This window comes from Enhydra lutris, unplaced genomic scaffold (genome assembly GCF_002288905.1).
Source record: "Enhydra lutris kenyoni isolate GAN:26980312 unplaced genomic scaffold, ASM228890v2 scaffoldscaffold28, whole genome shotgun sequence".
In the NCBI taxonomy this organism is placed as follows: domain Eukaryota; kingdom Metazoa; phylum Chordata; class Mammalia; order Carnivora; family Mustelidae; genus Enhydra; species Enhydra lutris.
Window position 1 is genome coordinate 3825460 of NW_019154112.1, and position 11038 is coordinate 3836497.

Here is an 11038-nt window from a genome sequence, read left to right on the forward strand (position 1 = left end):
ATCGGGCTCTCTGCTCAGCAGGGAGCTTGCTTCCTCCTCTCTCTCTGCCTGCTTGTCTGACTACTTGTGATCTCTACCTGTCAAATATATAAATAAAAAATCTAAAAATTAAAAAAAAAAAAAGAAAAGAACAGACCAAGCTACTTTATTTCTTCTCCCAGCTATCTATCTATCTATCATCTATCAGAGAGAAAGAGAGTTCGAGCACAAGCAGGGGGAGCGGCAGGCAGAGGGAGAAGCAGGCTCCGCACCCAGCAAGGAGTCCTATGTGGACTCGATCCCAGGGTTCATGGGGATCATGATGGCAGCCTAGGGTAGATGCTTAACCAACTGAGCCACCCAGGCATCCCATTTTCTCCTCTTTTTTTTTAAGGAGAATGTCAGACTGCTAGATCAGAGGAAATCTTTGGGCTGAATATATTCTGATTCCAAGATAATATCTGGCAGGATTATACACCTTTTTGAACAAGATGAGAAAAATGTAAATTCAGGTAGCCTCATTGCTGGTCCAATATTTCTGCTCAAAGAATATTAGTCACTGTCACCTACATTTCTGGCGGAAGTGTTCTAGAGCACCAACTCTGACCCTCTCCTGTTCTTCTTTGCTTGTGCATTATTGGGTATGACAAGGTCATTCTTAGAACATTTGAATGTTTTATTCCTTTTTTCTACTGGGTTCCCCATCTCCTGCCTCTAAGTAGCTTATTAGGGGATAGGATTCATCTTTAACATCTGAGAAGTCTGTTTGGCAAGAAAACCACTCAATGCACTGCATTGGCTGTCTCAGCTGTCCTAACAAGTGTCTTTTCCCCTCCCAGTCCAGCCTCAAGTGCACGTCTCCCCCTCTAAGAAGGGGCACCCGCAGCACCACAATCTGCTTGTTTGCCACGTGTCAGATTTCTACCCAGGCCACATTCAAGTCCGCTGGTTCTTGAATGGACAGGAGGAAACAGCTGGGGTTTTATCCACCAACTTGATGCATAACAGAGACTGGACCTTCCAGATCCTGGTGATGCTGGAAATAACCCCCCAGCAGGGAGACGTCTACACCTGCCAAGTGGAGCACCCCAGCCTGGACAGTCCTGTCACCGTGGAGTGGAGTGAGTTACTCCCTGATGACCCTCCAGGCTCCAGGCTCGGAGGTCTGCTCATTTTGTCTTGCGTCACTGCACAACGCTACCCTGTGATCCTCATCAACCTAACAGGCCTCAGCCTTGGCTGGGAGCAGGGAAGATCTGGCAATCCTCACACGCATTTATCCTGCCCCGGGGAGGGGGGGTGATCTAAAGAATCTCTCTGTGTCAAAAAACAAACAATGCCTGACCTAAAACCAGCATTTCCTCCTGTGGAAGCCAGAACTCTGAGGCCCCAACTTTAGAGTGCTTTCCACACCTACTCCTTCTCCATAGTGGCTCCATGCTTGGCCTTATCCCCTTCCTTTTCCCTCCGTGGTAGATTAGATCAGGCTCCAGGTGTCAGACAGGGCCCTGGGGTGGATGCACATGGAGGCGGGGAGTCACCCTGACTTCTGTTCTCCCCAGGGCTACAAGCTGATTCTGCCCGGAGCAAGATGCTGGCTGGAGTCGGAGGCTTTGTGCTAGGACTCATCGCCCTCGGAGCAAGCTTCATCCTCCGTTTTCGAAGCCAGAGAGGTAAGAAACTTCTGGAAAGTGGTTGATACTGTCTTTCCGCTGTGTCACTATTCTTCGGTGAGGACATTTTCACAGAAAAGCAAAACAACAGAGCAAAAGAGGCCACTAAAATCAGACTCTGATGAGGCAAAGACAGCCCCGTAGGGAGGAAGATGCGTAGCCCAGAGATCTGGTCCGGTAAGACAGGGCGCCAGATACCCTGTTCTTCAGGGTGTTCTCTTCGGTCTGGGGACTCACACCTGCAGAGCGGGCCCTGCTTTCATTCCCAGTGACATGGGGACGTCGATGGAAATGTTTGGATAACTTTCCAAGATGTCATTGCCCCTTACTCTCCCAATGACCAATCCATCTTCCCTTTCACTTTCATTTCAGGATGGCAGGGACCTCAGCCAACAGGTGGTATTTCTGCTCCCTTCTTCCTTCTTGGATGTAATTCATTTCATTGCAACACGAGATTGGGAGCATTCAATGAGTGTGCTGTGCTCAGTCAGGATAGATCACAGGACGTGCCCGGAGAATAGGAAAGTCTGAGGCTGCTCCTTTCTTTCAAATTGAGCCAAACTGCCCTCAACTCTTGATCCTATTTTCCTCTTTAAGTGGGTGTGACTACAGAGCATGACTTTGCCCCACTGCTGAAGGAACTCCAGAAACTCTTTGCCATTTTTCATTAAGTCAACATTTAACCTCTTGCTATAATTTTTTTCTCCCCTGGGACTCTAGACAGAAAGGAAATGTAGACTTTAAGCTTGGATTGTTTTAAATTCTTCTTCTGGGGCACCTGAGAGTCTCAGTTGGTTAAGCATCTACCTTTGGCTCAGGTCATGATCTCGGGGTCCTGGGCTCAAGACCCGCATTGGGCTCCCGCCTCAGTGGGGAGCCTCCTTCTCCCTCTCACTCTGTTCCTCCCCCTCCCCACCACTTGTGCTTTCTCTCAAATAAATAAAGTCTTTAAAAGTAAATATAAATAAATGAATAATTCTTTTTCTTTCTCTTTTCCTCCTCCTTCTCCTCCTCTTTCCTCTCCCCCTCCCCCCCCCTCCTCCTCCTTCTTTTTCTTCACAGGGCTCCTGAACTGATCTCAGACATCACACGTAGCCTTGGAAAAAGCGGTTCTGATATTCCTGTTGTCCAGCAACCTCCCACATCCAGAAAGGACATTATGGCTAAATTGTGCCCCCTTAGGCCAGTTTCTGAGTCTCTGCATTTTATTTCAATGTACTTCCTTTTTCTCAAGTTCTTCCAGTCTATAGAGTGACCTTTCCTGAGGAACATAAACCATCTAAATCGAATGTTGTTTTTCTTTCTTTTTGAGAGGAAGTAGATGGTCATGGGCCATGCTTACGGTTGAAGGGTTTGTTTTATCCGGTCATGGAGAAATAAACTTCTTGATGGTGATCAGTTCTCCCTATTGAGCTGGAGGCCAACTGATAGTGGACCCCCTAAAATTTGCTTTATATCATTGTAGATGACCAAGTTCATACTGCATTCTTACCAGTGAAAGGTGGAACCATTACCCCTAGAAATTCCATGTGGAAAAGACACTGAGCTTGGACTTGACATTTATACAGGACTGATAAAGTGATAAAGTATGTCAGTCACTAAGAATATGCTTTCCAAGTGTAAAAACCAACAGAAGATCAGAATTGTGTGTACAGGTATAATATGTTAATATTATAGTTCTTTTTTTATACTATTCACATCAAGGCATAAAAACAGACTTACCCCATGACTCTCTGTTTATCAGATCACCTGAAATTCTTTCCCTTCCTGAGTCAGGAAATATATATCCAGTTCCAAAAGGGCCAAGGACAAGTGTATACCAGATTTTTAAAAAAAATTTTATTGTTTTATTTTAGTCACCATACAGTACATCATTAGTTTTTGATGTAGTGTTCCATGATTCATTGTTTTCATATAATACCTGCTCCATGCAATCCATGACTTCCTTAATACCCACCTCCAGGTTCATCTCCCTCCCCTCTAAAACCCTCAGTTTGTTTCCCAGAGTCCATAGTCTCTCATGGTTCATTTCTCACTTCGATTTCTCCCCCTTCATTTTTCCCTTCTCCTAATGTCCTCCATGTTATTCCTTATGTTCCACAAGTAAATGAAACCATGTGACAACTGACTTTCTCTGCTTGCTTATTTCACTCAACATAATCTCCTCCTGTCCCACCCATGTTGATGCAAAAGTTGGGTATTCATCCTTTCTGGGGGCTGAGTAATATTCCATTGTGTATATGACCACATATTCTTTATCCATTCATCTGTTGAAGGGCATCTTGGCTCTTTCCACATTTGGGCTATTACGGACATTGCTGCTATGAACATTGGGGTGCATACGGCTCTTCTTTCCACCACATCTGTATTTTTGAGATAAATACCCTGTAGTGCAATTGATGGGTCATAGGTCATAGAGTATACCAGATTTTTTTCAGACATGTGCCTGCTTTTAGAATACAGTTTATTATTATTTTTATCAATCTTATTAATTAACGTTTCAGACCAAGACAGAAATCATATTTGTTTCCATCATTTCATGGTATGGTATGCCACCTAAGCCCAAATTTCATATAATAGTAATCAGGAAAACTTCTAATTCCTGTAACATTTATAGATTAGTATCATTTCTCAAAAATGATGGACCTTAACCAAGCTTAAAGAGCTTTCCTTTCTTCACTGACCTTCTTCCCTATGACTACCTAAAACCAGTTTGATCCAATATCATCATAAACTATAATTTTAAGTCAGTTTTTGATGATTTTAAATAAGGGGCTGTGTCAGGGGTCCTCAAGACTAGCCAGATTAGGTGATTCACTAGGAGGAATCATGTAGTTGTACTCACGGCTGTGATTTATTACCACAAAGGTCTACAAAGCAAAGTCAAGGAAAAAGCACATGGGGCAAAGCCCAGAAAAACCAGGTGTAAGCTTCCAGAACTCCTCTCCTATTGGAGCCACAGGAAACAATTTCTCCAGCCACGAGTTGCGATCACACGTGTGAAATATTGTCTGCCAGAAAAGCTCACCACTCAGGATTTTTACTGGAGCCTGATCATGTAGGCACCATCTGCCAGCACATACCCAAATTCCAGACTTGCAGAAGGAAAGCAGGTGTTCAGCATAAACCATATTTTTGTACAGTTTAGGTATAATTTAAGCATATTCTTATCAGGTCTGGAAATGGTGGGAACCCTTTGAAAAATCCAAGCTCCCAGATGCCAGGCAGGGGCCAACTTTGTAAGCAGGCCAAAAGGATGGTAGACCTGCTACGTTACTTCTTTTCTGCACAGAGGCAAACCACTCATTTTGCTGACAACTTTCAAAATAACATGAGCATCCATTTTTATCCAAAAAAGACATATGTTGATACAGAAAACACCCTTAAAGACTAGGTTTCTGGAAACATGGGTCATTGCAGAAGACAAAGAGCTAAATTCATATAATTATATTTAATTATTGTTATTATGTGAAATTACTATTACAAATGTTTTATGAATCCTATTAGCATTTAAGTAGGTTTTTTTAAAAAGTTATCCCTATGCCCAACAGGGGACTTGAACTCACAACCCTGAGACCAAGAGCTGCTCATTCCACTGACTGAGCCAGCCATGCCCTTGGATTAAAGAGTTTTTGAAAAGCTGAAGTACAAACAAAGGATGCAGATGAAAGTATTCTGTTCTTTGAAGTTTTTGGTTTCTACTCAATGCCATGAGAAATTACACATGCTTTCTAGCTTGTGATATTTCTAGCCCACTTCTATATAGTAGCCCACCTCTCAGTGCTCCAAATGAGAAAGTTAAGTTGTAATTCATATGTCCACTGTCCATCATCTTGGAAAAAGAGAGAGGCAATCCACTTAGTTTCCAAAGAATTTCACATCCAAGAAGCTTGACTATGAATGAGCCTCACATTGCCTGCACTGCCTAAAATGAGAGGGACTTCACTATTTGGGATTTTGGTAAAAAACAAGCCTTGCCAGCGAGGTCTGACAAGCCAGCATTTATAATGCCTAAGAGTTAATTTAATATTATCAGGAGTCATAATTAAAAGGAACTTAGTTTAAAAACATTTCCCTGTTATCTTAGAGTCCTTATAAAACAGAACCAATACATTACTTTAGGGTTTGACAAGGAGAAGAGAATCTCCCTGATTTTCTGTTTGGTTAAAAATTCCTCCTAACATGGTGTCATCTGAGGACAGTCCGAAAGCTGTGAGTTAACTCAGAATTCTAACCACTGAGTCCTGTTTTGAAGCTTGCCCTCTTGAGGGTAGAGGATTGCCATATGGAAACATAATAGGGAAATTTCTTTTTCATAACACATAAATTACTTAGTACTTCTGTCATTTCCTTTTTTTTTTTAAATCTAGAGTGATGCTTTATTTGAAATAGTTCTTCTGAGCTTAAGGTTTCTCTCTTAAAACAAACAAACAAACAAACAAACAAACAAACTGTTTTAATCAGGATCCACACCCAACACGGGGCTTGAACTCACAACCCTAAGATCACAGGTCCCATGTTCTACCTGCTGAGCCAGGCAGAAGCCACTCACCTAACTGGCCAGGCACCAAATGTTCTTTCTTGCATCCAATGAGTGAGAACTCAAAGCAGGGAGAGGGAAAAAGAGGAGAAACGTACTTGTCAGTTTGAAAGTCACAGTTTATCTTTCTACAATTAAATTAAGAGGAAAAAAGTGAAGAACCCACTGGTAGTAGGAAGAAACAAGAGTCTTCTAGTGCCTGGCGTTTGATGAGGTAGATACTCAGTTACTGTGCATTTCCATTGCTTTTCTACCACAGCGAATTCGGCAGAGCCAAGGGAACACGCATGCCCGAGGCCAGGTTACTCTTCTTTTCCAGAAGCCCTAACGTATTGCTGGCAGGATTGTTGTTGTCACAGTAGTTGGCTGTGCCCGGGACAAGTGGGGTGCTGGTCTGTTGCCACAGATCTTTATCCCAGCCTTCATCACAAGGAGGGCACTGCCATGTGCGCTCAGCCAGAGTCTCTTGTCCAAGGTTCCTGATTTGGCTGACAACATTCTGCTCAGTACAGCTTTTATCATCACAGTTTGAGATTCGATGACTGCTTTCGGCCGGAGAAACCTGGTGAGCACTGAAGTGGCGAGCACTGACGGGACAAGCAACCAATTTACGACACCCACATGACTCTTTCCGTACTCGGTAAAATGATGAGGAAACCTGCAGGCCCTGATATCTGGTTGGTTTTATTGTAGGCGCATTGTATTAGCTTTTCAGGCTCCACGGACTCGGTGTAAGCTTCTTCCCTGTTGGAAATGAAGGAGCTGAATCCAAGTGCTGGGTGGACAGCCCCACCCCCACCCCGCAATCACCTTCTCGCCCCGGCTATACTCACTTCCGGCTCCTGATGTCAGGGGGTTATCCTTTCCTTCGTTATTGAACAACTGTAAGAATTAAAATTGTAGGGTATTGTTAATGCTCATGAGAAAATTCTCAGTTTTTTGAGGAAGCAGCACTGCCAGGATCTGAATTTTAAATGGCCTCGAAAGCTCGAGAATATTAAGAAGGATCCCATCACCACCTAGTGGCCGAGAGTGAATCTACACTTGGAGTAAGAAGCAAGGGCATTTGTCCATTTGGGAATACTCCAACATTTTTAACAAAAAAAAGTTAGAGAAAAAGTTAGGCATACAAAAGCCAAAACAAATATGGCCAAATGTTGAGGCTTTGGTAGCGCGGTGCTTCTGCGGTTTGGCTATGCCTTTAACAGCCGCCGTGAAAATATGCTAGTCATGGCTCTGTCACTAAACAAACCCTAATTATATTTTTACATAACTGAATCTAAAGAAAACATACCAACAGAAGGAAACCCTTCAGCGTCAACTTTGGAAAGAAGACTACCTAACTAGAGACTGTTAGTAGCTGAAGAGTGAATGTGATCACCCGGAAACAGAGCATCGCTGTCCAATAGAACTATTCCACAGTGGTGGAAATGTTCTGTGTCTGAGGGGTCCGATAAAGTAGCCACATATACTTTTGAGCGTTGAAAATGCTAATGGCTCATGCAACTAAGAAGGTGAAATCTTCATTTAATTTTAAAATATTTAAATTCAAATTGTCAAAGCCACCTGTGACTAGTAGCTACCATACTGGGCACGCAGAGTAGAGCTTACAATCTTTCTCTAAAAATATGTAGGCCCTCTCTGAGTAGCTTTCAGTGGAGGCAGAACCATCCGCTGGTGAAACTGCTAGAGAATTGAAACGAGAAAAAGAATGAGACAAGCAAGGAAGGTGGAAAGAAAGAGTCTTGTCTGGTCACAGCTCATTAGACTTGAGGATATCGAATCTCAAAGATGTAACAGGCCCACTAGCAAGTTAATAAAATTACAAAAGAAGTTAAGGAAGCACCAACAGTCCAATTCTACCACATACAGATGCTTCAACCATAGAAATAATATTGGCAAACTTCCAACTCACATAGTTGAAAAGCGCTGGGAACCAAGCCAAAGGAAATCACAAAGACAAAGAGCTCATAAACTTTACGAACACATTTTCCCTGGTACATACAAAACGGGGGGCACTTCAACACACCTCCTTTATTCGCCCTGTGAGTTTAAAGAGTTTTACCCTAAAGATCAAGCCAGATCCTCTTGTAGGACAGCACAAATAGCCCCCAAGGTCTGTCCCTCTAGACCTGTTGCAGTGGTATATCTGTCTGGAGACGCTGTAGACTCTATTAAAACACTTTGGACCCAGGAAAATATCCCAGAATTCTAGGAACCTTGGGATACAGGATCAACAGCAACTATCAATCAGGAAAACCTAATCTAATATGAGGGCGATTTTGAATATTGGGGCATGTGGAAGGGAAACTATATATAAGGCGAGATCAATTGAGATAAAATTAAAGGGGTTTACAGGAAACCAAAAACGTTCCAGTGGTGATTTCACCTGTCCCCGAGTATGTTATTTGAATTCACTAATGCAATTCTGGAAATTGGAAAAGCTACCACTTTGAACCTCTGGAATTCTACTTCCCCGGGGGGTGGGGGGAGAGGTAATATGAAAGTGTCAAGTCTCTAGGAGAATATGCAAAATAACAATTATGATCAAATAATTGGAGAACCTGGAGATACCCATCCCACCAATAGAACTCACTGGCAGTCAAAAGGTAGGTGCATCTTGGAAGTTACAGCAATATTAGGAAGATCAGCTAATCCTTAAATAGAACTTACTAAGTGCCAGGGACTGTTCTAAGTACATATATTTAACTCATCTAGTTGTAATATATAGAGATGTATGATGTTAGCACTGTACTTGATGTCATTTCCTCAGTAAAGGATCTTCCTAAATCAATCTTTGGTTAGCATTCGTGCATCCATCTGGCTGGTGTATTCTTTTTAATACCAATAAATTATGTTCACCACCAAAGTTTGCTTTCACTCAGCTGCCCTAACAAGCCACATTGACTGTATCACCAATGTAAATTCTTCCACCCTGAGGCATAATCCAATAAAACAGAATTTAAACAGCTGACCTAAATGGGTGATGGAAGTTAAAGAGGGCACGCATTGTGATGAGCGCTGGGTATTATATGTAAGCGATGAATCACTGAATTCCCCTCCAGAAACCAAATTTGCACTGTATGTTAACTAAAATTAAAAAAAAAGAAATACAATAAACAGATTACCTAAATCCAATTCAAGTATTAAAATTGCTCATTACAATAATGACACATTAGCCGGGGGTCACAATTGAGCCTGTGAGGAACTTTTTTGTTGGGAAGGCATATCCTTTTTCTTGATCATTGTGGTGATTACACAATTCATGTTTGTCAAAACTTCTGAACAATTCAGCAAAGAAGGATAAATTTTACTGTGTGTAAATTATATCTCCGTAACACTGATTTTGAAAAAGTACTGCACCCAAAAACTGTCTTCCCTTATTGACTTAATGATTAAAATAAACTTTTGGGAAGAAAAATTTTTCCCAAAATCAGGCAAAAGCCTTTGCCCTTGAAACTCCTTACCTGAGAAAGGAGAACAGGAATCAATTGGTATGTTTGAATTCTGAAAACTACATATCCACATCCATACTAAACTTGGGTCTCTTCACCAATTAGCAAAAATGGATCCAAATTTAGAAGCTCCTTAAACAGCAAGATGCCATCAAGCCATGCTAATACAGTAACCACTAATACAGTAACCACTAGCTACATGTGGCTAGATTAATTAAAATTAAATAAAATTAAAAGTAAAGTTCCTTAGGGGCGCTAACCACATTTCAAGTGCTCAATAGCCATCTGGGGCTAGTGGCCACCATATTGGACTGCACAGATGTAGAACAGTTCCATTACTCTAGAAAGTTCTATTGGATAATATTGCTTTAGGGGCTAAACAGGTATACAGATCCCTGGAGTTTAATGATTTGAGTAAGACATACATAACTATATGGCATATATCTCTGAGAATTCAACTGGCTGGCATTGTTAACAAATTAAATCATTTTAAAAGGATGTATTAAATTAAAATTAAATCATCTTGTAAGGTTGCATACTGTAGCTATTCTACTGATGTTCCAGTAGGACAATGACCTCAAGATACTCAGAGACCGGCCTAGCAACAGAGGCAACTCATGGCAGAGTCATGCAGGAAAGCGTGTTTCTCTAAGTGCATCCAAAAAGGCCTCCAAAAATTTAAGAAATTCCCAGTAGGAGGTGTGCCAGGAAAACCAAATATGCAGCCTATTTGTTTTTAATCTTCTGCTTAATGCTTTGCCTTGCACTGTTGGTCTTTAAGCCACCATTCATAGATAGATGACCTTGGAATGCTCCTCCCCCCATTAAGGCAAAAAACTGTGGTTTTATACAAATGATTTTTATAGAAATTATAAGACCATTTTATTGGTAAAAACCACTGCACAATCCCCCATTTTTGGATCTTACTTGAGAAATTGTTTAGAGACATGGCATGGCAGAAAATACTAATTTTATCACCAATATCCATAATCTCTGATTGCTAAATAGAATTTTCCATTTCACAAGGTCACACGGACTTCCAGAATAAGTACTGGTTTCCCATCCTCCTCTCCGGTTACGTACAGTCACACACAAATTCTGTCCAATGAGCTGTATAAAGAACTCCTGTGTGCAACTTCTAGAAAGTGCCCTTATAAAAAGGGAAATGGGTCCTTCTTCCCCCTTCCCCCTTTCTGCTGATTGGAATGTAGACAAGAAAGCTGGAACTCAGTCATATTGGACTTGAGCGGGAAGAGCCATGTTGAGGCTGGTGGAAAAAGATAGAAGGATCTGAACCCTGACACTGTTAAAGATCCTATCAGACCTGGGGTGTCATAAAGAAAGAAAGAAAGAAAGAAAGAAAGAAAGAAAGAAAGAAAGAAAGAAAGAAA

General features: G+C 41.7%; 1 protein-coding gene and 1 pseudogene across 1 annotated transcript in view; one reads left to right on the forward strand and one right to left on the reverse strand.

Annotated features, from left to right (window-relative positions):
- LOC111152452 (HLA class II histocompatibility antigen, DP beta 1 chain-like) overlaps window positions 1-2728 on the forward strand; it is an 11757-nt gene extending 9029 nt beyond the window's left edge. The window contains exons 3-5 of the mRNA XM_022510947.1: window positions 819-1100; window positions 1542-1652; window positions 2715-2728. Of these exons, the coding sequence (XP_022366655.1) occupies window positions 819-1100; window positions 1542-1652; window positions 2715-2728 (407 nt within the window). The remainder of the gene's footprint in view (window positions 1-818; window positions 1101-1541; window positions 1653-2714) is intronic.
- A 3690-nt stretch (window positions 2729-6418) lies between these two features.
- Window positions 6419-11038, reverse strand: part of LOC111152454 — a 4918-nt pseudogene continuing 298 nt past the window's right edge.